This window comes from Acomys russatus, chromosome 20 (assembly GCF_903995435.1).
Source record: "Acomys russatus chromosome 20, mAcoRus1.1, whole genome shotgun sequence".
NCBI classification, from domain to species: domain Eukaryota; kingdom Metazoa; phylum Chordata; class Mammalia; order Rodentia; family Muridae; genus Acomys; species Acomys russatus.
The window spans coordinates 51,808,573-51,834,367 of NC_067156.1; the positions used below are offsets into that span (position 1 = coordinate 51,808,573).

General features: G+C 40.5%; 2 protein-coding genes across 2 annotated transcripts in view; both read left to right on the forward strand.

The window, feature by feature from the left end:
* Positions 1 to 3,244: 3,244 nt before the first annotated feature.
* Malt1 (MALT1 paracaspase) overlaps positions 3,245 to 25,795 on the forward strand; it is a 50,878-nt gene continuing 28,327 nt past the window's right edge. The window contains exons 1-7 of the mRNA XM_051163450.1: positions 3,245 to 3,694; positions 11,586 to 11,752; positions 16,533 to 16,654; positions 22,314 to 22,473; positions 22,998 to 23,176; positions 23,589 to 23,685; positions 24,259 to 24,291. Coding sequence (XP_051019407.1) covers positions 3,468 to 3,694; positions 11,586 to 11,752; positions 16,533 to 16,654; positions 22,314 to 22,473; positions 22,998 to 23,176; positions 23,589 to 23,685; positions 24,259 to 24,291 — 985 coding nt within the window. The 5' untranslated portion in view covers positions 3,245 to 3,467. The remainder of the gene's footprint in view (positions 3,695 to 11,585; positions 11,753 to 16,532; positions 16,655 to 22,313; positions 22,474 to 22,997; positions 23,177 to 23,588; positions 23,686 to 24,258; positions 24,292 to 25,795) is intronic.
* On the forward strand, positions 19,763 to 20,200 carry LOC127204443 (40S ribosomal protein S26-like). Its single transcript, XM_051163449.1, has one exon. The coding sequence runs from the start codon at positions 19,781 to 19,783 to the stop codon at positions 20,126 to 20,128; it is 348 nt and encodes a 115-aa protein (XP_051019406.1). The 5' UTR covers positions 19,763 to 19,780; the 3' UTR covers positions 20,129 to 20,200.

Genomic DNA, 25,795 nt, shown 5'->3' on the forward strand with positions numbered 1-25,795 from the left:
TGAAATGTAAAGTAAATAAATAAATAATTTAATAAATAAATGAATGAATGAACAAATTAATTAATGGATTTCTAACTAAAGATTAGAAAAACTAAAATTTTTAAAAAGCCTTATTTCCACTCACAAATTTTTCCTGTCTTTACTTTAATATAATTGTTGATAGAGGAAAAAGAAGTTAAGGTATTAAATTGTTCCCAAAATTAATGTGTTAATTTTGAAAGTACTAATATGGACATACACTATATACCATGATGGTATACAACTAAGCTGATTAGGGTTTTTGTCAGCTTAACAAAAGCTAGTGTCATCTGGGAAGAGGGAATCTCAATTGAGACAATGCCTCCATCAGATTGCCTGTAGGCAAGTCTGAAGGATGTAGGAAGGGTGAGCTCACTGTGGGCAGTGCCATCTCTGGGCAGCTGTATAAGAGAGCAGTCTGAGCAAGCCATGGAGGCAAAGCAGTAAGCCACATTCCCTATGTGGTCTCTGCATCAGTTCCTGCCCTGCTTGAGTTCCTGCCCTGACTTCCCTTGATGATGGTAAGATGACATACTGCCTTTCCTCCCTACACTGTGTTTGGCAGCAGTGTTTATCACAGCGACAGAAATCAAACTAGAACAACAACAGACTGCACCTGTTGTCCCCCGAGACAACACAAACCATCCCATGATGCATTTCTCAGAATCTATTCCCATCCTTAGGTACTGTACATGCTGTGCCTACTTCTCCCAGTCATTATATTGACAGGTACTAATATCTTCTATCTTTTACAGGCATAGAAATTAAGGCTCAATAATTCACCTATGTATCAGTAACAAGTGGCAGCATCAGAATTTGACCTCATAGCTAACTTTAAAAGTCACATATGCCCCGGAAGAGAAGTGAAAATTAGGTAGTAGAAGTGTGAGGATTTTATTAAGAGGAGAAATAGACCAAGCAGAAAATATAATGTCTGTCAAAGTAGTGGAAAAAGTGGTTGTATCGATTCTAAAATAGCTAGGTAGAAAACACTGCTAGGGGGTGGGTGAAGAAAAAGAGGCACTCGGAAAGTAGGGGAATGGGAGGAGAGTCAATATGGGCCTTAGCTGAGCTATACTGAGTACGCATGGACTGAAAACAGAAAGAATACCCACAGGGAAATAGTGCAAGCATGCATTTAGAACCCTTTCACATAGAGGAAGCTGTGTAAAGCAACAATTTGCACAAGTAGGCTTGGAAGGGAAAATGAAATTCTATGGAATTTAAATTAAAATGTAGAATGCCAATAGATTAGAAAACTTAGGGCTGGGAATGTAACACAGCTTGTCTAGCATATGACAGACAGCTCTAGGGTCCCGTACCAGGTCTGCATCTGGAGGTGAAGGGAGGAAGGAGTTTACATGAAACTCTATTACACACACACACACACACACACACACACACACACACACACACACACCTAGAAGACTTTAATGTCCATAACTCACACATAGGTAATAGAAAGTTATTTGTCCAACGACTGAGGAAAACATAGGCATTAGAAAAAATGGGGAAAGCCTTCCAATTCAAGTTAAATGTAAAACGGGCCTTTGTGCTGGTAAAGGTAAAAAAGTATGGTATGGGCCAGTCATTGAATTGCTGTATCAGCCTCAACTGTATCGTCCTGGTGATAACGCTATAAAATCAGAACCTAGCAGATATTTCTGAATCTACATTCATACTTAATCATTACACTCATGAACTCTGAACTTAAACTGGAATTTAAAACAAAACAAAACAAAACAAAAAAACCCTCAGTGACTGGCTGTACTAGAATGTGGTGGAACATGTATGGAAAACACCCACCCTGCCAACAACTGTTGGAATCTGCTCATTCAAATCACTTCAGCAGAAAACCCTGCTGTCTGGAGTGATGAAAAGCTAAAGGCAAGATAAACTGGGCGGGGAAGGCTTGTATCTCAGGGCTACCTGCTGTTTGTTCCTGTGTCAACCAAGCCTATAGTTTCCAATGGGATAACAGCCTTTGCTGTGAATGAGATGAGGCAAGAGTTTAAGAGCAGGTTCTGGCGGGGGCAGCATGCCTTTAATCCCAGCACCCAGGGAGGCAGAAACAGGTGGATCTCTGTGAACTGGAGGCCAGCCTGGTCCACAGAGTGAATTCAAGACAGCCAAGGCTACACAGAGAAACCCTGTCTCAACAAAACAAAACAAAAAGAAAGAAAAATAAGTAGGTTTTGTCTGTCTAGATGTGTAGTTCTTAACCTTCCTAATGCTTCTACCCTTTAATACAGCTCATGTTGTGATGACCCCCAAGCATAACTGTAATTTTGCTAATGTTACGAACTGTAATGTAAAATCTGTGGTTTCCGATGGTCTTAGGTGACCCCTGTGAAAGGGTCGTTTGACACCCCTCCAAGGGGTCGTGACCCACGAACTGGGTCATGCTTGGAATATGTACACCTCTGAATGGCAGTCTGATCCGAAGGACATCACACCATTACTGCCAAAATTAATTATTTCCAGGCTTTAATTAGTTAAAATACACTAGAAGTATTTGGGTTTTGCAGATGGACCCAGAACTTTAGACTAGCTAGACCAGAGCCCTACCACCGAACTGCACTGCTGAATCCCCAGACAAGAAACTCAATCTTTAAAAACTCTCGAAAAGATTTCGGTCAATTCCCTTATGAGTATCTGGCTCTCCAGCTCCACTACTTCCCTCTGGCAACCCCATCCACTTGCCGAGGAAGCATCGGTGTAGGTTGCCCAATGTTGGAGAACTGGTGGCCTCTTGGCGGACTCCGCGCATACGCAAGCCCGGGGGCTACGCTGACAGCGGACGCGCGTGGGGGCGCCTCCGGGAAGCGCGTGCTACTCTCTCCCGTGTGAGGTAAGCATCCTCCCACGGGTCCCGGGAAGCTCCAACGCCGCAGGCTTCCTAGCTGTGGCAGTTCCTCCACGGCTTCCTCCAACAGCCATACCCACCCATCCCTTCCTGCCCGGCCGACTCTGAAGCGGCAGGGGAGGTTCGGCCTCACGCCCCGCCCACACCCTCGCCCCGCCCCCAAGGCTAGCTCTCCCAAGAGGCTGAGGCAGCCGCCCGCAGCCAGGCCCCGCCCCTTGCCCCGCCCCCTCACTGCCGGTGAGGCTGTCTGCACTACCGAGCGGGCCCCAGCCTATTCCCCGCCCCCGAACTCATCACTCCTGGCCCCTGGAGAAGCTCCACCAAGCCCCGCCCACACACGCGCAGCAGGCCCCGCCCCCGGAGCCCGCCCCTCGGTCCGGCGGGCGCGCCCCGCGGGTTCTCAGGGGAACCTAACTCGCGGCCCCGGAGCGGTGCTTCTTCCTGTGAGGGCCTCGCTGTGCGGCAGACTTCTCCTTCCGCTCCTACGACTCCCGAGACGGCGAGAGGCAAGCCGAAGGTGCGCGGGCGCCGAGGCCAGAGGTGACCGGCGGGAGCTGGGCAGTACGGGGCCACCGGCGTAGCCATGTCGCTGTGGGGACAGCCGCTGCAGGCCTCGCCGCCCCTGGCTGTGCTGCAGCCCCCGACCGCGCCCTCGGGGCTTCTTAGCGCCCCTCCAGCCGGGGCAACCCTCAACCGCCTGCCGGAGCCGCTGCTGCGGAGGCTCAGCGAGAGCTTGGACCGCGCTCCCGAGGGCCGCGGCTGGCGGCAGCTGGCGGAGCTAGCGAGCAGTCGGGGGCGCCTCAAGCTCAGGTGAGCGGGGAGCCGGGGCTCGGGACCCTCGGGCGGGAGGAGGGATGTGCCGCGGAGCAGGGATTGGGAAGGGACTGGCCCTGATGGCCCGGTGGCCCCTTCACACCTTCCCGGCCCTCCGCCCCTGCTGCTGGAGAGCGATGTCTGGAATTTGACACGGCTTGTATTAAGAGGAGGAAAGCTTATCTGCAGGGTTTTGATCCCCGTGGGTTTTAAAGCAAGTGAGGGATGTGGACACAGCCCGCGGTACCCAAAGGGCGCTCTGGAGGGACCAGGGCAGGTAGAGGGGTGAAACGTGCAAGGGTTCCTGGGGGGCAAGTAGAGAGACGGAGGAGGGAAGAGACTGGATCTAAACTCACCTTCGTCCTCTGTCCCACGAACTTACCAAACTTCACCATGAGCATTACTCTAAGAAACTAAACCACTTTTCCTGCTGAGGGACCACTGACGTACGTGGCTTGGCATCACAGTTAGCAATTCTTAAAATTGTGAGTCTCGAGACTTCTACACTTCTGAGTATTGAAGAATAAATTGAAGAAAATAGCTTTTGGGTGGGTTCTATTATTTTGCAGGTGTGTACAAATAGTCATTTGAAAGTAAAAATAATAACTCTTAAAATATTTATCTTAAAAGTTAATTCTTACATGGTAGCAGAAATGATGTCAGGTTTTTTTCTTCAGAAAAACAGTTTGTCCAAAAACAAATTAAATAGAGCATTGATTAATATTTTTAAAGTCTATTGCTTTGGGGTTGGTTGGCTGGTTTGGTTTGGTTTTTACTTTTTAAAACAAGATTTTGCTGTGTAGTTTAACCTGTCCTCAGATTACTGTGTCCCCTGTTTTAGTCTCTCTGACGCTGGGGTTTTATCATAACACCATCATATTCTTTTTCTTTTTGAGACACGATCTCACTGTAGCCTGAGGTGACTTGGGCACCATTATCAGCCAGTCTGGTCTGGATCTTGCAGCAGTCTTCCCGCTCAAACTGCTGAATGCTTTGAATGTCTTTATGGTGCTTTAGTTTAATTGCAGGGCTATGTTCTTTTCTATATTTGGTTCATTCTGTTGCAGAATCATAAGTACCAGAACTCTAGAAACTTTTCCTTTAAGAATAAATAGAAAATAGAGTCTTAGTACTATTGTGGGGGGGGGGGGGAAGCTTTAATCTTGTGAGCCACCTGAACGTGGTGGTCTTAGAAACTGTACTAGGGGTTCCCAAAAGGACCTTTGAACCACCACTTTATACCCTTGTCAAGATTTCAGCCTTTTAACTCCTCCAGTTTCTTGTCAAATAACTAACCCTGGACGTTTACTGTGCCTATTTGTATACATCTTTGTACGCTGAAGAACAGAAGTCATTTCTTAGTTTGTGCTATACGTAGAACTCTTAAATACTTCTTACATTGTGAGAGGAGTCCTTTGTTAAAAATTTATTGAGTGCGTCTTGTTTGCTGGCAATTCTAACAGACCGTCATTTGGGAACATTCACAGTAACATATGGAATACTAGGTTGGGTATGAATAATATAATTTATTGAACATTGAGTCTACATTTTACAAGCATTATCCACTTTAACCTTCCCAGCACCCTGAGCTTCAGAGTTTAAGACTGAGGCAAAGAGTAATGTTGGTGTGGGATTTAGTACTCGAGTAGAAGAGGCCCATGCTGCCTGATTTTTTTTTTTTAAATCAGAAAATGTCAAACTAAGTTGGACAAGGTAACATGTACCTACAACCCTAGCATTGAGAGGTTGAGGCAGGAGGGTCAAGGAGTTCAAGATGAACATCAGGTACAAGAAACCCTGTCTGAAGACAAAAAGACCAACAATGAGCTAGCAAAGCCGAGCAGACAGAAGACATCAGTTCTGTTCCAGGAAAAACACCTTGGGCTTTGGAGTATACAAAAATCCAAAGTATTATCCAAGCTTTGCAAATTTCTCAACCTCTAGGCTTTCACAATACACGAAAGTGTTACCTTTGAGAGCAGATCTGCAGAGTGTGATGGCGTTAGCTGTGAATCCAGTTAAGGAAGGCTCTCGGCTTCCTGGAGAGCCTCCATGGTGATGAAGGAAGACTTAGGAGTCAATACTCCAAGCCCTGCCTAAAAGAAGCATAGCTACTGGACTATAAAAGGAGTGCGTACTTATTGTTGGGTATTCTGTTTTCTTTCCTAAGCCTGCAGTAAAAGTTTGCTAAGTAAACTGCAGAATAGCATTAACCATTGTTTGGGGTAACTTAGGGAAAAGTTTGAAGGCACCCGACAAGGAGGAGTATAGAGAGAAGGCCAGTTGCTTACTGTTCGTTTTTAGAATTTTAGAATTCAGGGTAGAGAATTCTGATAAGAGTCAGGTAAATTTCATGAGTCTTCCAAGATGATGGTTCAGTAGCTCCTTGTAGGTTAATTTTGGCACGGGTGGGGGTGGAGAATCTGGAAATGCTAAACTCATACTGACTGAGATCAAAAGAATTGGTTGCCATAAAAAGTTAGTCCTGAAAGGCAGGCATGATGGTGCACACTAATCCCAGCACTCAGGAAGCAGAGGCAGATCAATGTTGGTTCTGGGCCAGCCAGTGCTCCATAATGAGAGGCTGTCTCAAATACAGTAACAAAAGTTGGCACTGAAAACCAGGAGCTAGAGTGGCCCAAAGGGTCAGCTGGTGATTCTTATTATGTTTAAGTTTTTTTTTTTTTTGTTTTTTGTTTTTTTTTTAAGTTCAAATGGCTTCATACTAATGGAAGAATAGCATATGGTGATAAAAAAGGTCATAAAGGCATTTTCCTCTGATTGCAGCTTTAGAGTCTGGTCCAGGGTGTATAACAACTCATGTGACGTGCTTTCCTTAGTCATTGAATTCACAGCCCTAATCTCAAAACTTTACCTTTATTATTTCTCTCTCTCTCTCCCCCTCCCCACCCCCCCTCGTTGTTGTTGTGTTTGTTGTTGTTGTTGTTGTTTTGGTTTGGCTGGAGACGAGGTCTTACTACATAGAACAGGCTGGCCTCCAACTTGTCATGATCCTCCTGCCTCTGCTTTCTGAGTGTCACCATGCTCATCCTGTTGTCGCATTTTTCCCCTCACTCTTTACATGAGCATTTAATAAGACTGCTCACAGGAAGCATCCACTCAGCACTGTCTCCAGCGATTAGGGCTATCGTAAATGTTTTCAGGCGGTTATTGACAATTCAGATTGAATCATTGCATATAGTCTGGTTTGCTACAACCACCAATCCTGATTCTATTCAAACTGATCAAATATCAGGCACTTTAAGACAGGCTCTCTACAGCCCTGGCTGACCTGGAGCTTGCCATGTAGACCCAGCTAACCTTGAACACAAAGCGGTCTTCCTCTGCCCCTCCGTGCAGGCATTAATGGCTTGCACCCCTATGCTTGGCTAAAATCGGATGCCCTTTGCTGCCAGCTTAGACATATTCTTAGTGTGCCAACATATGTTTATTGGTGGTGAGTGGAACAGCTGAACTACAAGGACTGGCAGAACTTTAAGGAAGCTTTAGAATATCTAAATCATCTAAGCAGAGTGCTTGAAAGTGGGGCTGTGAAATAGGAACCGGGGAGAAAACATCTGTTGCTGCTTGTCTGAAGTGTAGAAGATGTTCTTGGCTGCAGAAGTCCTACCCTCGAGCAGATTATGATAAAAATGAAGACATGTATTGAAAATATTCACCAAAGTGTCCCTCATCTGTCTCATCAGTCTGAATTTCGAAGTGTGCTAGAACTCATGCTTTTATCTTTAAGTGCTTTTCTACCTAATCTTCTCATGGTGTTATCCTTCATTCATGGTTGTGAAAACAGTCAGACTGATTATATCCAGTATATCTGCTTTTCCCAGATTTGTGTATGTAGGTGGCTATTGTTCTTTCTTAAGTGACTAATAAGCATCTTAAATGTAACATGTCCGAAACTTACTAGGTACTCCCCTGTAAACTTCTTTCCCTTAGTTTTCTGTATCTAAGTGACTGTTACATCTCTCTGGTTGTTCAGGTCAGAAAATCAGTCATTCCTGATTTTACTTGTATATATACCATTTTTGTCAGTAATTCCTCATTGCTGTATGTTCAGTATACGTTTAGAATCTGGCATTCACTGCCACACTAGGCTAAGCCTACATATCTCACCCAGTTTCTTCCAATACTTGCTTGATTTCTCTATCCTTCACTTCCCAACCTGTTCTAAACACAACAGTAAGAATATTCCTTTTTGATGCTCCAGTGTTACAGAGAGTTTTGAGTGACTGTTCAGGCAGCAAACTGTCATTTCTTTTTTCACTTTGGAAGCTGCTAACCTGCACTTCCTGTTTACTCAGGTAATTAATTTTATTCCTTCTCAAGTCTCTAGTGGGGTTGGAGACGAGATAGTTTAGTTTTACAATTAAGCTGAGGAGTTAAGATGTCTTTAGGTCGAGATAGATGTTTTAAGTTGATAGAGATGAGATATGATAGATATTGATATACATTCAGAATTTTAGACTCACGAAGATAGAGAAATGTTTTCTTCAAAGTTGTCAAATACAAATAGCCAAAACAGTATGAATGTAAAATTTATATAATTCCTGATTGTTTCATGGTTCTTCTTGCTGTATGTAGGTTAAATATGTGTTTGTAATAATATAAATGTATATATAAAAATTTTTAAAGAAAAAAGGATGTTTTAAAATATTAATAAGCAGGTTGGGGCTGTAGCTCAGCCTATAAAATGTTAGCCTAGTGTGCATGGGTTCTGTCCCCAGCACCACATAAACCAGATACAGTAGCAAATGCCTGTATTTCTAGCATTTGGAAGGTAAAGGAAAGAGAGTTAGAAATTAAAGGTCCTCTACATAGGGAGTGTGAGGCAAGCCTAAGACAGATAAATCAAAGAAAAGATAAGCATTAGCACTAGGGAGGCTGAGGAAGAAACATTAGGCCTGGGACTACCCTGGGCCTAAAACAGTAAAATAAAATCCTTAAGTTAGGTTTGTTCCTCTGCTTAAAACCCTCCAATTGCTTTTCTATTCTGAAATGGAAGAAAAATATCTTTGGAGCTAGAGTTACAAGTGGTTATGAGCCATATGATAAGGGTAAACTCAGATCTCTGAGGAGCAGTGAGTGCTTTTTACCACTAAGCCATTTCTCTAGTACTTAAAAATAATTTTTAAAAGCAAAGTTCACCTGCTTTAGTGATAGTCAAGTTTATATGAACCACATCAAAGCAAACTCTTATACGAGCATAACTTAAAAAGGAAAGATAAAAGTTGAGTATGTACAAATATACAGGAATCCAGTGTATTTGGAAGAATGGCACATTGCTTATATTTTGGAAACAGTAAAATGCTACCTAAGATAATGGGAAGTCATTAAGTTCTATGTCAGTTGCCAAGTCATTTGAATTTGTGTATCCCCCAAGCTCCAGAAGAAATTCTAGCTGCCAGGATTTCAATTTTATTTGAGTAAAGTTTGTAAATACTAGATTTCTTGATATTCATATTTTTCATTTTCAGAAGAAGGGAAATACTGTTATGCATTCATCAGATTCACTTCCCCATATAACAAAAAGGGTAGTAGAAAGGGTAGTAATTTTGCTGAAATGTTTTATGTTGAAGTTATTTCAAGGTATTTCATGGATATGCTCATGAAGTATTTAGAAAAATAGAAAAAGAATTGCTTTTTCAAAAAGATTAAGTACCAAAGGTAGGTAGTTTAGGCTACAGAAATAAGTTAGTTACTTTTGGCTTTTCTAATTTGTACTGTACCATTCTTTTCCTTTGTTTTAAGTGTATGTTTCTCAAGTAAACAACAATTTAGATATTTTTCCATACCTTTTTCTTTCTGATGCAGACCTCAGGCTAACTAGTATTTTCCTGCATCTGATAATGTGTTCTGTGTCTGAAGCCTAGTGACTTTTATTTTCTTTCTCGGGCAGGGGTGGGGGGGCAGGGGAGAGGGGTTTCAAGACAGGGTTTCTTTGTGTTAGCTTTGGTTGTCCTGGACTTGCTTTATAGGCCGGGCTGGCCTTGAACTCACAGTGATCTGCCTGCCTCTGCCTCCCAAGTGCTGGGATTAAATGGGATTAAAAGCGTGTACCACCACACCCAGCTCACCTAGTAACTTTTCATTTTGCTGTTGTGATTTCATCTGCTGTATTCTTCAAGCAATAAAATTCTGATGTGTTTTATTAAAAAAAAAAAAAGGTGGGTATATATACACATCACCTTAGTCAAGAACCCATGAGTGCCCCTGCAGAAAATCAGTAATACAAAAAGATAGACAAAATTTTACTTTTATCTTTATGCCTTGTTTTGGAACAGAAATATTTAACTTCAATTTGATCTTTGTTGTCTGTTAGGAAGGAAAATTCCAGCTATTGAGCTTTTTCTCTATATCAGTGTAAACAGCAATTAAGACATCCCTTGGTTATATCTGATGAGATAGCTTCTCAAATTCAGGTATCAGTACCTGGTAAACTTCTGAATCCTAAAATGTGTATTTTGTATACTGCACTCATGTATTTATGAGTCTCATATTTATTTGAAAACTTATTAACTTGTTGCTAGTATATGATCTTTGACAAGGGCTTCTTAGGCCTTCTTCAGTTGCTGACTTTATAACATTGATTATCCGACCTAGTGTTGCTTTTGAGACAGTACCTTCTCTGTCCTTAAAACTTCTCATACTATTTATGTCTGTGCACGCTGTGATTTAAGGGTTTTTTTTTTAAGATTTATTTATTATTATGTATACAGTGTTGTCTGCTTGTACACCCGCAGGCCAGAAGAGGGTATCAGGTTACATTATAGATGGTTGTGAGCCACCATGTGGTTGCTGGGAATTGAACTCAGGACCTTTGGAAGAGCAGGCGGTGCTCTTAACCACTGAGCCATCTCTCCAGCCCGATTTAAGGTTTTTTTGGCCTCATGGGATGAGGAGCATATTCTTTTCAGATGACAGCAGCAGCTAGCCCACTAGGTAGTGCCTTCATTTTGGATCATGTATCTTTAAAGAAAGAGTGACGGCAACTGTAATTCTGTTACCTGGATATGTAACATGCTTAAGATTCAGCTGGAAGTACATCAGAAATGCTCTCTAAAATAATCAAGGGAGGTTGAACCCAGTAGTGATTATCACCTATAGCTCTTCAAACCTTCTGTGTCTTGATTGTGACAGCAGCTGTTAACTGTAGAGTCTGTGATACACAAATAAAAATAGTTTCTTTGTTTAAAAAAATTTTGGCTGGGCAGTGGTAGTGTACATGTTTAATCCCAGCGCTTGGGAGGCAGAGGGAAGCGGATCTCTGAGCTCCAAGCTAGTTTGGTCTACAGAGTGAGTTCCAGGACAGCCCTGGCTACACTGAGGAATGCTGTCACACAAAAAACAAAACAAAACAACAACAACAACAAAAACCCGAACAATAAAGAAGAAGAAAGAGGAGGAGGAAAAGGAGAAGAGGGAGGAGAAGAAGAAAAAGTAAAAAGAAAAAGAGTGAAAAGGCCTGATATGGTTGGTGCCTTAGCACTCAACACTTGGGAGGCAGTAGCTCTCTGAATTCAAGGTCAGCCTGGTCTATATTTGGAGTTCCAGGCCAGCCAGAGCTATATAGTAAGACCCTATCTCAAAAACAAATAAAAAGTAAAGCAATTTCCTGGTATTTTCCTCACTTTTAAGGATAAAAGTTTGATCTACATCAAGACTAAATTTCTGTCACATCCTTCAGACTTAATAGTTATAGGAGCTAACAGGGGAAGAGACTAAGGAAGAGAAAGGAATGCTGGAGGAGGGAAGGGCCCTAGTTTTCATAACGTAATTAGTTTTCTATCACCCAAGGATTTTTTTCCTGTACAGCACCTACAATGGTCCAGCTACATATTAGACATATCATGGATGAAATCTGTTGTTTCAGTTGCCTGGACCTGGAACAGTGTTCTCTTAAAGTCCTGGAGCCAGAGGGAAGCCCAAGTTTGTGTTTACTGAAACTAATGGGTGAAAAAGGATGTACAGTCACAGAATTGAGCGACTTCCTACATGCTTTGGAGCACACTGAGGTTCTTCAGCTTCTCAACCCCCCAGGTAGGTTTTTATTTTCCTTCAGAAATATTCTTCAGAAATCCATGGAGAAAAATACCTTTTTTTGACCAGGTAAATTGTGTTTAGTATTTTTCAAAAATATAAATGCACAGGAGACCCTCATTCCCTATCACCCCCCATGCTGAGACCAAAGAAAACATCAAAAGTGTTGGATTGTATCGAGAAGCAAGCTATACAAAACATTTTTAAGCAATTATTTTTAAATTTTGGATATAACCCACATAATTGATATTAGAGCTTTATGCCAAAATATTGTAATCCAGTAGAATCCTCCTATGTTCTAGGAAGATATATGCTCAAGTATTTACCTGTAAGGTTTCTGTAACATACCCTAAATCACATAGCCCAAAACATAGTGTACATTTCATCTATGGATATTTAAGGATGAGATAGAGTATGCTGTTTTTTGCCATGTTGACTCTTTTGAAAGGTTAGTATATGAATTTTTCTTACTATGCCTGTAGTGAGTGAGGCTTTTCATATGCAAAATCATGTGAAGACTAGGAAACAAGAAGCTAAAAGAGAGCAGCTTGCCAGTTAAGAGCGCTTGCTGTTCTTCCATAGGCCCGGAGCATGTGGTTTCGTGCACCCACATCAGACAACTCAAAACTGCTTATAAATCCAGGTCCAAGGGATCTGATGTCTTCTTCTGACCTCTGACATCATCTACACTCACTTGCATATACACAGAAACACAAGCACACAAATAAAGATAAAATACAAAATCAAAAATAAAACATAGGAAACCGACTGGAGAGATGGATATTTGAAAAAACGGAAGATGATCAGTCCTCCATATCACTGCAGGTGGAGTTGACCAGCATCAGTGACATCAGAGAGGGAGGACATGTCATTAAAGTTGCTTGGTTGGGCCAGGAATGGTAGTCCATGTGTGTATTCCCAGTACTCTAGAGTCTAGAAGGAAGATCAAGAGTTCAAGGCCAGCCTAGACTACACAGCAAGATCCTGTTTCAGATAGACACTGCTTGGTGGCAGCAGCAGTGCAAACCTCCTCCAGGGTCCCATTTGCCCGTGTGTCTCATTAGGAGCAAAGTATCCAGTCAAGCCAGGAAGGGCTGCAAAGTGTGGGCTTGATGATCTCTGTTTTACATAATTTTGGTGTATTAATGTTTCTCATATAACCAAATATTTTTAATTATTTATGCGTGTTATTATGTATATGTGTATGCACTTGCATAAGTTTATATTCACCATGAGGCCAGAGGGCATAGGACCCTTGGAACTGGAGTTATAGGTAGTTATGAACTACTGATGGAGCATGCTGGAAACTCAACCTCTTTGAGAATGCTAAGCAGAGAATGCTAACCACTGGCCAACTCTCCGTCCCTGTGATATATTTTTAATATGAGAAGTGAGGAACATAAGATATTGTGGTAAATCGTCAGTTAACCTACCAGAAATCCAAACTCAGATTTATGTCATGAAGGTGGCGTATTACTTCTGCCTGAGGCACCCAGAAACAGATAAGGCTTCCTAAGAGGTAGAGAAGAGCTGTAAGTTCAATGTTTTTCATCTTCTTTCTTGACATTGACTTCCTTCTAAAACTGACACTCACCTAGCCCAGGATGTGTGCTGGCTGTTCTTAGACTCATTTATCTTTGTCCCAGAATTCTAAGCAAAAAGCAGGTTTAATTCTAGTTACTTAGTTTTGTTCACTTGCTTGTCCCTAATACTGTCATCGTAGCCAAGGACATAGAATGTGTTGGTATGCCTGGCTTAAAGCCAAGAATGGAGTTAGGCTGAGTCAGCTTTCCAGGAACCACATAGATCACCAAACAAAAATACACTTGTTGGATAAGAAAAAGAGCCAACAGACCCTAGATCTGTAACTAGACCTTTGACTACAACTGCAAAAGGTCCTAGATGGTGAGGGAGGGAACATGGACTCCCACTCTCTGCTTTACCATAAAACTTCACATGCCTTATTTGAAGGGTACTGTACAGAATGCTCGGCTTTCTCAACTAGAGCCTATTGGCTAGGAACAATGAACTGTTAATGCAGATGCCCCACATGCAATTGTTGCACATCTCTAAGCAATGAGTGTCCTAAAGGGGCATTCAAATTTTTATTATACTTAGTGCCTCGAATAATAGATAGCCAGAAGTGGTAAGGGCTGAACGCCAGCAGCCTAATGCACTGCACTGTCTCTAAGTTCTCATGCTTATGGAACACCGAAGCCTCTGGGAAGTAAATGGAACTTTTGTATCTTATTCTTGTTTCAATAAATATAATCACACTGACTATAGATTGCATGACCTGTACAGTGGCTGAGATATCCTTGGCCTCACAGAGTTATAGGAGTCCCATGGAATGGTAGCTCATGCCTGAATCCCAGCACTCAGGAGGCCGAAGTCAGAGAATCGCCGTGAGTTAACCTGGATTACATACTGAGTCCTGGCAAGCTTTAGCTACAGAGTAATACTCTTTCTCAAACAAACAAAAAATAACTATAAAAACATTTTTATGTTTTAATAACAAATTTGAGAATAAGACTATCAGAAAAACTGTGAGCTCTGACAGAAAAACAATTTAATTTGTGATTTTGCTCAGAATTATTCATTGAATAGTTTTTTTAAAAAGTTCTGTTCTTTTTTTTTAATCATTTATTTATTGTGTATATAGTGTTTTGTCTGCATGTATGCCAGAGGAGGGAATCAGATCTCATTATATATGGTTGTGCTCAGGACCTTTGGAAGAACAGCCAGTGCACTTAACATCTGAGCATCTCTCCAGCCCCACCCCTGATTGAATACTTTTTTTATTCCATTATCTTCACAGTCTCAGGCATTAAGTATATGAATTCTTTCAAACAACAAAACAAAAAGCAAAACGCAAACCACAAATAAGAAAAAAAAAACCAGCAAAATGAAATAGACCTCCCCCAACACACACACACATACACACACACACACACACACACACACACTAAAACACACACACACACACACACACACACACACACACACACTAAAACAAAACAAAACAAACTCTAGCCAACTACTCCTGGACATGGCGCCTGCCCTGGATTGTGGTTAATATACCTACTAATACTTCATTGTATAAAACTGTTTTTCCCTTTGCCAGCAGGCATCAATTACAAATAGAGCTTCTTGGCTAGGGGTGAAACTTTGTGCAGATCTTGCACATGCTGTCATCGTGTCTTTGAGTTGATATGTGCACAGCTCTTCTATATCTGGAAGACACTGCTTCCTTGGAGCCATCCACCATCAATAGCTATTACAGTCTTTCCACCTCCACTTTTGCATAGAGCCATGGGCCTTGAGGGGAAGGGCTTTATGAAGACATCATATTTAAGTGCTTGATGCAGCCAAACATTAGGGGGAGCTCAGAGAGTCCTTCAGAGGAGGGGGAAGGAGAGTGGGAGGAACCCGGGGGGTCGAGGACACCACAAGAACATGACAAACAGAATCAACTGACTCAGACTCATGGGAGCCCACAGAAATCAGGGAGCCTGTAGGGGCTCCTTAGGGGCTCTGACATAGGTCCTCTGCATACATATTATGGCTAAATAGCTTGGTGTTCTTGTGGGACTCCTAACAGTGGGAACAGGGCTGGCTCTGACTCTTTTGTCTACTTGTAGAACCCTTGTACTGGGTTGCCTCATCCAGCCTTGATGTGATGGTGTGCCTAGTAGTACTGTAGCTTGTTATGCTGTGTTTGGCTGATGTCCCTGGGAGGCCTCCTCTTTTCTGAAGGGGCGTGGGGGTTGGGGAGAGGGGAAGGGGGAGGAGAGGGAGGGGAAACTCTGCTGTGAGGATGTAATATGTGAGAAAAGAAAAACAAAACCAAGACTGAGTGCTCCAAAGTCTCTCACTCTGCACATTGTCCACTTGTGGGTCTCTGTGTTAATTTCCATCTACTGCAAGAAAGAGCTTCTCTGATGAGGGTTGAGCGATATTCTGATCTATGTCATTAGGGGTCATTTTGTTGCTATGGAGTTTTTTTGCAGAATAATAATAGTAGGTTCTCCCTTGGCCCATGACTTAGTATCTAGTCTCAAGTTGTTGGTCATTTTAGCAGTGTCAGTAATGAGTTCCATCTCATGCAATTGGCCTTAAATCTAAGCAAAAGTGGTTGCCCATGACATTTGTGCCACTATTGCACCATTATATTTTGCAGGCAGGTCACTGTTGTAAGTTGAATGGTTTGTAGCTGGGAGATGTTCATGGTTGCCTTTTTCATATGGTTGTATACAGAATACCTTACAGTGCCATGGACACTAGTCAGTAGGGGTGAAGCTTCTAGTTAGACACCAGCTCAGTTTATCAGGTGTCTCTAGTTGTGTCAAGTTGAGAAAAACTAACCAGTGCAGTATTTGTGCAATTAACTCATTTGAAGTGCTGACCATATGCCCAGGTATCTGTATGCACTGGCATTGAGAACTGCAATATGTTGTCTGCCTAGCAGATGCCTTAAAGGGTGCATCCTGATCTCAGAAATGTTAGACTGTGGGTAAAAAGTAAATTGGAAAAATGTGCAAATAATTTTCCTTCCCAACCATGGCAAATTAGAGTACATCAGAGTCTTTTGCAGGTAAGTTTTTTGTCTTGTGGTTTTACAAAGTTTTAAGCTGAAGATGCATACTGACAGAAAAGGAAAAAAGGAAAAATAAATGATTTATAACAAAGACAAATATGAAAATGGTTTCTAAAATATTTCTTTGTTTTTGTGTATAAGTAAACAACCTTCTTTTGTGACTTTACTTTTTTTTTTCTTTAGGGTTAAAGATCACTGTAAACCCAGAATCTAAGGCAGTTTTGGCTGGACAGTTAGTAAAATTGTGCTGCCGGGCAACTGGACATCCTTTTGTACAATATCAATGGTTCAAAATGAATAAGGAGGTAATTTTTAAATGTCTTTTAATTCTATTTAGGTTGGTTGGCTGACTGGTTGCTTGGTTGGTTGGTTGGTTGGAGGCAGGATTTTATTCTATAGCCCAAGCTGGCATGCTTGAATTTGTGGTAATGCTCCTGCCTCAGCTTTGTGAGTGTTGGGATTAGAATGTGAGCCACCATACCTGTTATTTCACTAATGTGGATGGATAAAGCCACCCCAAGAAGACATAATCTTATTAAATGAAAATTCCAGTGTCCCCTCCCTTCCATGGTTTTTGTAGGGGGATTAGAAGATCATAGATTTCCATATAGTTTTTTCATGCACCCTTTATTGTGGTTAGGCCTTCTGCTGCCTCTCATTCCCGCCCCTTACCCCTCTTTGTGCTTGCTTGGTAGTGCTTATTCCCTGTGGCCCCTTGACTGTGTTTGTCCTTTTCTAGTGTCCTCTATAGAACTGGTTTTGTGGTCATAAATTCCTTTAATCTGTTTTTATTGTAAAAAGTTTTAGTTCTCTTGTAATTTTAATAGTTTTGTTGGGTATAATAATCTGGGTTGGCATGTAAGGTCTTTCAGAACTTGGAATACATCTTTCCGGGTACTTCTGGCTACAAAAGTTTCTATTGAACAGAGCCTGCCTTTATACGTGACTGATCCATCTGTATTGCAGCTTTCAAGACCCGTTCTTCTGTGTTTTTAGTATTTTAAATATAATTATGTTATAGGGACTTTCTTTCCTGGTCGTCTCTATTTAGTAGTCTGTGGGCCTTTTATGCCTGAATGAACATTTCTTTCTTTAGGTTTGGGGAAAATTTTTTCTTCTGTTATTTTACTGAAAATATTCTCTATGCCTTTGGTATGGTGTTCTCCTTTCATTGTGGTCTTAACTCTAAGGCTGTGTCTTCTCACAGTTCCTCAAAGTTCTCCAATGTTCCATACCTTTTTTTTTTTTTTAACATTTATCATTGACCTTTACTGAGTAATACCATATAAGTCTTCCATCTCTGACACTGTTTCCCACATGATCCATTCTATTGGTGAAGCTTTCCACTAAGGCTTTTATTTGGCTTATTGAGTTTTTCATTTTCAGAATTATTTCATTTTGGGTTTTCTTCAGCAAGACTACCTTTTTCCTGAATTGTCTTCCTCATTTCACATAGCTTTTTGCTTTTCTTTTGTACTTTATTCATATCTTCTCTGAGGTTTTTGGACATAATTAATAATCCTTTGAATTCTTCATCTGGTGGTTCTTCTAGGTCATTCTTATAGGTTTAGTAATTTTAGGTTACATGTTGTTGTAACATGCATATGTTACTTTTGTTTCTGTACTGGGACTTGTGCATCTGAACTAGTTTGTTGATTTAGTCTTCTTTTAACTCACTTTTCTTCTTTCAGTGGATATTTGTACACTGTTTTGGAGAGGAAGTTATAAGTTGTGGGATAAGATATTTTTCTCTGTGGGACTAGTATTGAAGGCTACAGGAACAGGGTTTTACCTAGTGACACAGGGACAATTCTGAAAGAGTTGAGTGTGATGCAGACAGCACAGCAACTCAGGGAACCAGCACCTGGTACCACAGGACTCCTTAAGAAGTCCTGTAATGGGGTGGAGAGATGGTTCAGAGCTTAAGAGCACTGTCTGTTCTTCCAAAGGTCTTGAGTTCAATTCCCAGCAACCACATGTTGGCTCACAACTATCTATCATGGGATCTGGTGCCCTCTTCTGGTGTGAAGGCACACATGTGGGCAGAATACTGTATAAATAATAAATAAATGAAGGAGGAAGAACAAGAAGAAAAGAAGATGATGATAATGATGAAGTCCTGTAGCCTAAGGGTGGGACAGAGTGTGGCCTACCCCACAGTGCTTAGAAATGAGAAGATCTGGGAGGTCTAACATGGTTCTAATAGTTGTTTGCAACAGACTATGTTATCTCATAGAAAAATGTATTTTTCCCTACATAAAAATAAGGGGTGTAGTAAAGTGATTACATAGACATTTAGTGCTAGATTAAGTCTGTGTTGGTCCCTAGTTACCATTACTGGTTGTGTGAATTCCTGTCATCAAGGTTGTGAGAATATATATATGTACAAACACACACACACATACATACACACACACACACACACACACACACACACATATATATATATATCAAGCCCTTAAGAGATGGTAAGTAAATATATTTTATCATACTTTTCTAGTTTTTATTTTAATGGAGTCCTTTTACAGAAGATAAGATAAAAACTTACTAGATGAAGTATATAATTATAAAATACATTGTGACTGGAAGAAGATAGGAACACAGGAAATATGGAATACATCTTGAATTTAAAGAGTTATATTGAGTTGGTGGTCTATTTCAGGAAATTATAGTGAGTCCCTGTTTTGTATCAAGCCATGATATAATGCAGCAGTGACACATAATGACTCTACATGTAGGGGAGAGACAGCAGTCATTTTTGTGAGTTTAGCGCTAAGAGGAACATGAGCAACATGGAAACAGGATATGAGGAACCAGCAGGGTTTTTAAACAAAGGATTTTTTTTTCCCCTCTGAGACAAGATTTCTCTGTGTGTAGCTTTAGCTTTCCTGGAACTCACTCTGTAGGCCAGGCTAGCCTCAAACTCACAGAGACCCACCTGCTTCTGCCTCCTGAGTGCTGGGAGGCACTCAGACTGGAGAGCTCTGTGTAGGAGGGAAGATGAGAGTGTGACTTCAAACCATGCGCCACCGCCGTCCAGCTTAAACACAGAATTTATGGTTTTGCTTTGTCTTTACATAAAAACGTGTTGCTTGAGGAAGCAGAGGATAGAAAGACAACCAGGTATCTCTTGCCTGGGCTGCTGAGGAATAGCTGAAGGATGGTCTCAGTGACTTGATGAACATGAACCACACGGTATATTTCACATGTGTTTTGAGGATATGGTTAGCCAGGCTGGTAGATCAGATGTAGAGCATGAGGACGCGAAAGGGAAAATCAAGGAGGACTCCCTACTTTTCCACTTGAGTATCTTGGCCATGTTTACTCTGTAGGTTTTTTGTTTGTTTGTTTTTTGAGCAGACTGGAGAGGTCTATGTATAGGAGGGAAGATAAAAGTGTGACTTCAGCCTCTTTAGGGTCTTGGCTCCAAGATGACCAAAAAAAGGAGAAACAACGGCCGTGCTAAAAAGGGCCGCGGCCACGTGCAGCCAATTCGCTGCACCAACTGCGCCCAGTGCGTGCCCAAGGACAAGGCCATTAAGAAGTTCGTCATCCGGAACATTGTAGAGGCCGCTGCTGTCAGGGACATCTCCAAAGCCAGCGTCTTTGACGCTTATGTGCTGCCCAAGCTCTACGTCAAGCTGCATTACTGCGTGAGCTGTGCCATTCACAGCAAGGTGGTCAGGAACCGATCCCGGGAGGCCCGGAAGGACCGAACACCCCCACCTCGTTTTAGACCCACTGGTGCTGCACCACGACCTCCACCAAAGCCCATGTAAAGACAGGACAGAAGAAAAAATACTTTGGACAAATAAAATGGGAGTTACACTTAAAAAAAAAAAAAAAAAGAGTGTGACTTCAGGCTGGGCAGTGGTGGCACACACCTTTAATCCAAGCACTTGGGAGGCAGAGGCTTGGGAGGCAGAGGCAGGTGGATCTCCGTGAGTTTGAGGCCAGCCCAGACTACAGAGTGAGTTCCAGGACAGCCAGAGCCGTTACACAGAGAAACCCTGTCTCAAAAAAAAAAAAAAAGAGTGTGACTTCAGACCATGCCTATTATACATACAAGAGAGGCAACACTGAGAGTTTATAATGAAAGAAATTAAAGATGGAACAGTCTAGAGAATTAGAAGAGTAAAAAGAAAAGAATTTCAAGAAGAAAGAGGTGACTAACTTCTTCAGTGCTGCATAAACAAAACTGTTTGTTTGTTGGCTGGTTAATGATAAAAAGGACTTAAAATACTTTTTAAAAATGATTTGATAAAGGGAAGAAACAGATGCTAAACCCAAGAAAAAAATGCAGAAACGATTTCAGAGAAGGAAAACTTTTCCCTCTTAGATCCTGAGCTTGTGCCCTGCAAATGGCAGATAAGATGGACTGATAGGGGCTGGAAGTGGGTGAGCACTTAAGAGCACTGCTGTCCTTCCTGAGGACTTAGGTAGAGTTTCTACCACTTGGGAGATCCAGGAGATCTTACAGCCTCTTCTGGCCTCTGCAGGCACTGCATGCATATGGAGCACACACGCATACAGGCAGACACACATATAAGAAAATAAATAAAATAGGTCTTTCAAAAAAAGATGAGAGACAGACACGGTAGTGCACGCCTTTAATCCCAGCTCTTCAGAGGCAGAGGCAGGTGGATCTCTTGAGTTTGAGGCCATCCTGATCTACATAGTGAATTCCAGGATAGCCAGGGCTATATAGAGAGACCCTGTCAAAAAAAGAAAGGAAAGAACGAAGTTAGGAAGGAAGGAAGGAAAAGAAGGATTACTGGAAGAAACATATTGGTCTACAAGATGACTCATCAGGAAAAGGCTCTTGCTGACAAGCCTGATGATATGAGTTTCGTGCCTAGAACTCATGTGATCAAAAAAGAGAACTGATTCCCAAAACCTGTCCTCTGACTATCAGACATATATCATGGCACATGTGCATGTCTGTATCCTGACACACATATATACACACACAATAAGTAGACACAAAATAATTTTGAGAAACTATATGTGTGGAGGAACCTACAAACTAAGCAGTTTGTTAAATTGGTAACATTAGAGGTTTATGTTTCTAACTTATGAGAAAACCAAGTGTGTTTCTTCATAAAAGACGAGAGATTCTGGGCAGATGGCACACACCTTTAACTCCAGTAGTTGGGAGGCAGAGAGGGAGGTGAGTCTGTATGAGTTCGAGGCTGGCCAGGGCTATATTGTAAGACCCTGTCTCAAAAACAAACCAGCATACTGAGGATGAAGAAGGATAGGCTATGGAAGTCTTGTGGTGTTGTTCTAAGCTGTGAAAGTCTTTCTTCTCTGTGAACATGAAACTGAGAGACTTTATGATAGATTTACTCTGATCTGAGAGTAAGTCTAAAGAGAGCACAAACTATTATTTCACGTTCTGACCAAAGTGAAAGAAACCTTGCTTTGGCCATTTCGTCTATGCTTCCCGTGAAGCCAAACACGTCACAGAAGGTGGCTGTGGTTTTGTTGAGCTGCCTGTCTTCTTACAGTGTTTTGTAGATGAGAAAGTGAAGTCCCAAGGTAAAATAGTTCATCCACATAGTCATAGCCAGTTTGCCAGAAGTGAAAATAATAGCCAGTTTGCTTTCTTTGTGCCACCCCAGTGTTAATTGCATTGTATGCTACTTATAAAAGTTGCAGTTGTATAAATAGATGTACTGTTTTAATACTGAACAGATGGGTTCCTACTAGTGAGCTCCTGCAAGAGCTGGGGACAGCTAACCTTTCTGTTGAATGGGCTTGTTAAAGATGGTGGAGCTCTGGTATTTCATTTCTCAAAATCTTACTTCTTACTGTGTAACTAGCAAATATTTTAGAATTTGAAGCAAAAAGAAACATATGTTTCAAAGGTCCATAATCAAATCATAGATTTTACACAGCATGTATTATAAGCTGGATTTTTTATAAATCCTTCACGTATGCCCCTTACTGATTCTTTTGCAGATCCCGTATGGAAATTCATCAGAACTTATTTTTAGCACAGTGCATGTAAAGGATGCAGGCTTTTATGTCTGCCGAGTTAACAACAATTCCACCTTTGAATTTAGCCAGTGGTCCCAGCTAGATGTCTATGATGTGGCAGAAGTATCAGAAAGCTTCCAGGGTAAGTGATAAGTGAAGCTGCATGTTCATTAGTTGGTCATCTTATTTAAGTGTCTATTTAAAACTAACTTCAGAGTGTAGATGCCACACATGAGTCATTAAGAGTTGACTCCACATGGTCTGTCATTTGCTATGTGTCAGTCCCTTTAGACATGGACCCTTCTCATTCTTGTGCCTGATGCTGAGCTCGAAGCTGCTGATGATGGTCATGACCTGCACCTTTTTGTATTGCATCTATAATTCAAGCTTAGTTTCTCCCTTCCTTAGATACTTTTGAGTGTGCCTACCTGTTACCCTACAATTTCTAAACTGTTTTTGTTCATCGCAGTACTCTCTCTTCAGAACACCTCTTAACACTTGTGAGAATTTCATGAAAAAATACTTTAAGTATGGTTTTAAACACTGTGGAAAAAAAAAAAAAAAGACTGTAAAAAATAAAGGATAGACTTAGACTTGTCTTTGTTTAAATTGTAGGAAAATTTTGGCTTTATGTTTAACCCAGAGATTTTTTTCTTTTAATTTAAGGAAATATGGATGGTGTCTCAGAATCCAAGTTGCAAATCTGTGTTGAACCAAAGTCCCAAAAGCTGATGCCAGGCAGCACATTGGTTTTGCAGTGTGTTGCTATTGGAAGCCCTATTCCTCACTACCAGTGGTTCAAAAATGAATCACCTTTAACACATGAAACAAAAAAGCATTACATGGTAGGCAGCTGATTTTTTGGGGGTAGGGGTGGATTAATCTATAAAATAAGTGGTATGATTAAAATATAAAAGAACTACTTCAACTCATACTCTTTGGAATGTCTTCAATACTTTTAGTTTAAGTTCTTTATGTTTCAGTATTAACTATTTTCTTTTATTTGCAACAGGGCTAGATTTCAACCAAAGCTTCAGCATAAAATATCAAATATTACTGTACTATTGTACTTTACTGTTGTAACAGTACTTTGTACTATTAGAATAAATTTATCATTTGCTTGCTAATATCTAGTTTAATGGATGTATAATTTTTTTTGAAATGTTGTATTTGGGAATTTTTAAAAATACACTGAATTTTGCCTTAAGCAATTTTTAAATTAATGTTGAGAAAATATATGTTCCGATATTGATACAGGTTCCATATGTGGATCTAGAGCATGAAGGAACCTACTGGTGTCACGTATATAATGACCGAGACAGTCAAGATAGTAAGAAGGTAGAAGTCATCGTAGGTAAGCTGTATTCTGACACGTAAGACACAAGCTGTGTACCCTGCAGTGCGTAAGCAAAGGAAGTTCTACTACTTTTTGCCCTGTGTCATTTAATAATATATCACATATAAGGAGTTATATTATCTATACAAAAATTTCAGAGAATTCATACCAAACTAATTCTCTAAGTTTTATAAAAGAACAAAATAAAAACCTAAAAAAATATTTTACTTAGCTCATTTTAGTTGTTTTTTAGTATTATAGTCTATTATAAATATTTGTGTTAAAATACTCCTTATAGTTCTGAATTAGAAAATATTGATTTGGTGAAAAATATTTTTAATAAAACATAAAAATCAGAGATACAAATGAAAAATAATTATTGGTCAGTATTCCCGATTGTGAGTTATGGATTTTAAAGTTTGTTCTATATACATTGGATATATTTATAGTGTTTTGTCAATAGGAGGAAATATCAATGCATGTGGTGCTTTGACAACATGATTCAGTGGTGTTTATCTCTGTTTACTTATTGACTGCCTTTCCTAAGATTATGAGTTACAATATGCTCAAATTTGTTCTCTCTAACATAAGGAAGAACAGATGAGGCAGTGGAGTGCACTGAAGGTAGTGTAATCCTTTGGTTCAAGACCAAGTCTCCTGCATGCTGGCTACTCTGGGAGTGGTGGAGTGTCCTAGTTTACTAACTGCAGTGATAGAAAAAATACTAGCTCTAATAAGTCATTTTTATTTAAGGATACTGTCTTTTCCTTTAGGTTTTGTAAATTTCCATTGACACTGTTGAACAGACACTTCTAAAGCAATCTTCAGCTGACTTCCTGTTGCATATAAGGCCCAGAGTTGCTCCATAGGTTATTTGAAATAGCAAATATTTCAAATGTATTAATGTTTCAAAGTATACTAAAATATATTTAAAATATTATATAAGTATTTGTTTAGATTATTTTATTTCTTAAAATACCCTTTAAAAGCAAACACAGTTTCTTAAAATTTCAGGATGAATATATCATGTAACATACTTATCAATTATTAAATATTTTGAAAATAATATTGATAATGTAAATTTTCAAAACTACGTTTTAGATTAATTGATATGCCACTTTTGCCATGGAAAGAGAACTAAAAATCCATTTCAGCATAAACTTGAAACTTGTTTTAATTAGCCAAAACATTGTACTTAAATTATAATAAGTAAATATTAACACTTAGATTACCTCCCTTTAGTGTACTATCACATTGATTTGGAAAACTAAGGTTGTAGATAGCAAAGTATTTTTTCAATTGCTGCTTCTTTGAACTATTACATAGTCTCTTTTAGGGGCTACTTGGGTAAAGTAAGATGAGTGATGTTGAATCATGCATTTCCTAGTTTTCCTATCATCCATTTCTATGGCAGCATGTAAAGTACTAATGATTCCTGTTTTGATTCTAATACATAGTTTGAGGCAGAGTTCTCTTATAAGAAGTTCTGGTCCCACAGCTGTTGTTCTTGTGGAAGGGACACCATGAGAAATCCTAACCCAGCTCCTCTTCTGAGAGTTTTCTGACTACTCGCATGTGTTTGTTTCTTTAAACTTCTAACACAGGAGACCTCTGAGAGTAAATATAAAAGAGCACTGCTGTGTGGCTTCAGAGTGAGCCTGTCACTGTTACCCTGCCCTGTTGTTTCTATAATTACACAATTCACTAGCAGTTTTGTTTTGGGTTTTTGGTTTTGTTTTTTCGGTTTTTGTTTTTTTTTGTTTGTTTGTTTGTTTTTTTCAATAAAAGCAAGCAAACAGCTGGTCTGTGGTGACCCTCATCTTTAATCCCAGCTCTGGAGAGGCAGAGGCAGGCAGATCTCTGTGAATTCAAGTCCATCCTGGCCCGTCTACAGAGTGACTATAGGACAGCTAGGGTTACACAATGAAACTCTGTCTCAAAACAAAATAAAACCAAACAAAAAAGGAAATCAAACAGCAATTTTCAAATAACTATTCAGAGTATAGAAACAACAATGTAGCTGTGGAGTTGCTCCAAAACGTTCAGATGGAAAACATCATATCCAACTTTTTTTTCTCAAAAAGCCTACAAGACTAAGACAGTTTATCGTCAGTGGGTTGATACACGC

Bases quoted from the DNA above. Each gene is read 5' to 3' on its own strand.
- LOC127204443 (XM_051163449.1), top strand. From the start codon at position 19,781: ATGACCAAAAAAAGGAGAAACAACGGCCGTGCTAAAAAGGGCCGCGGC.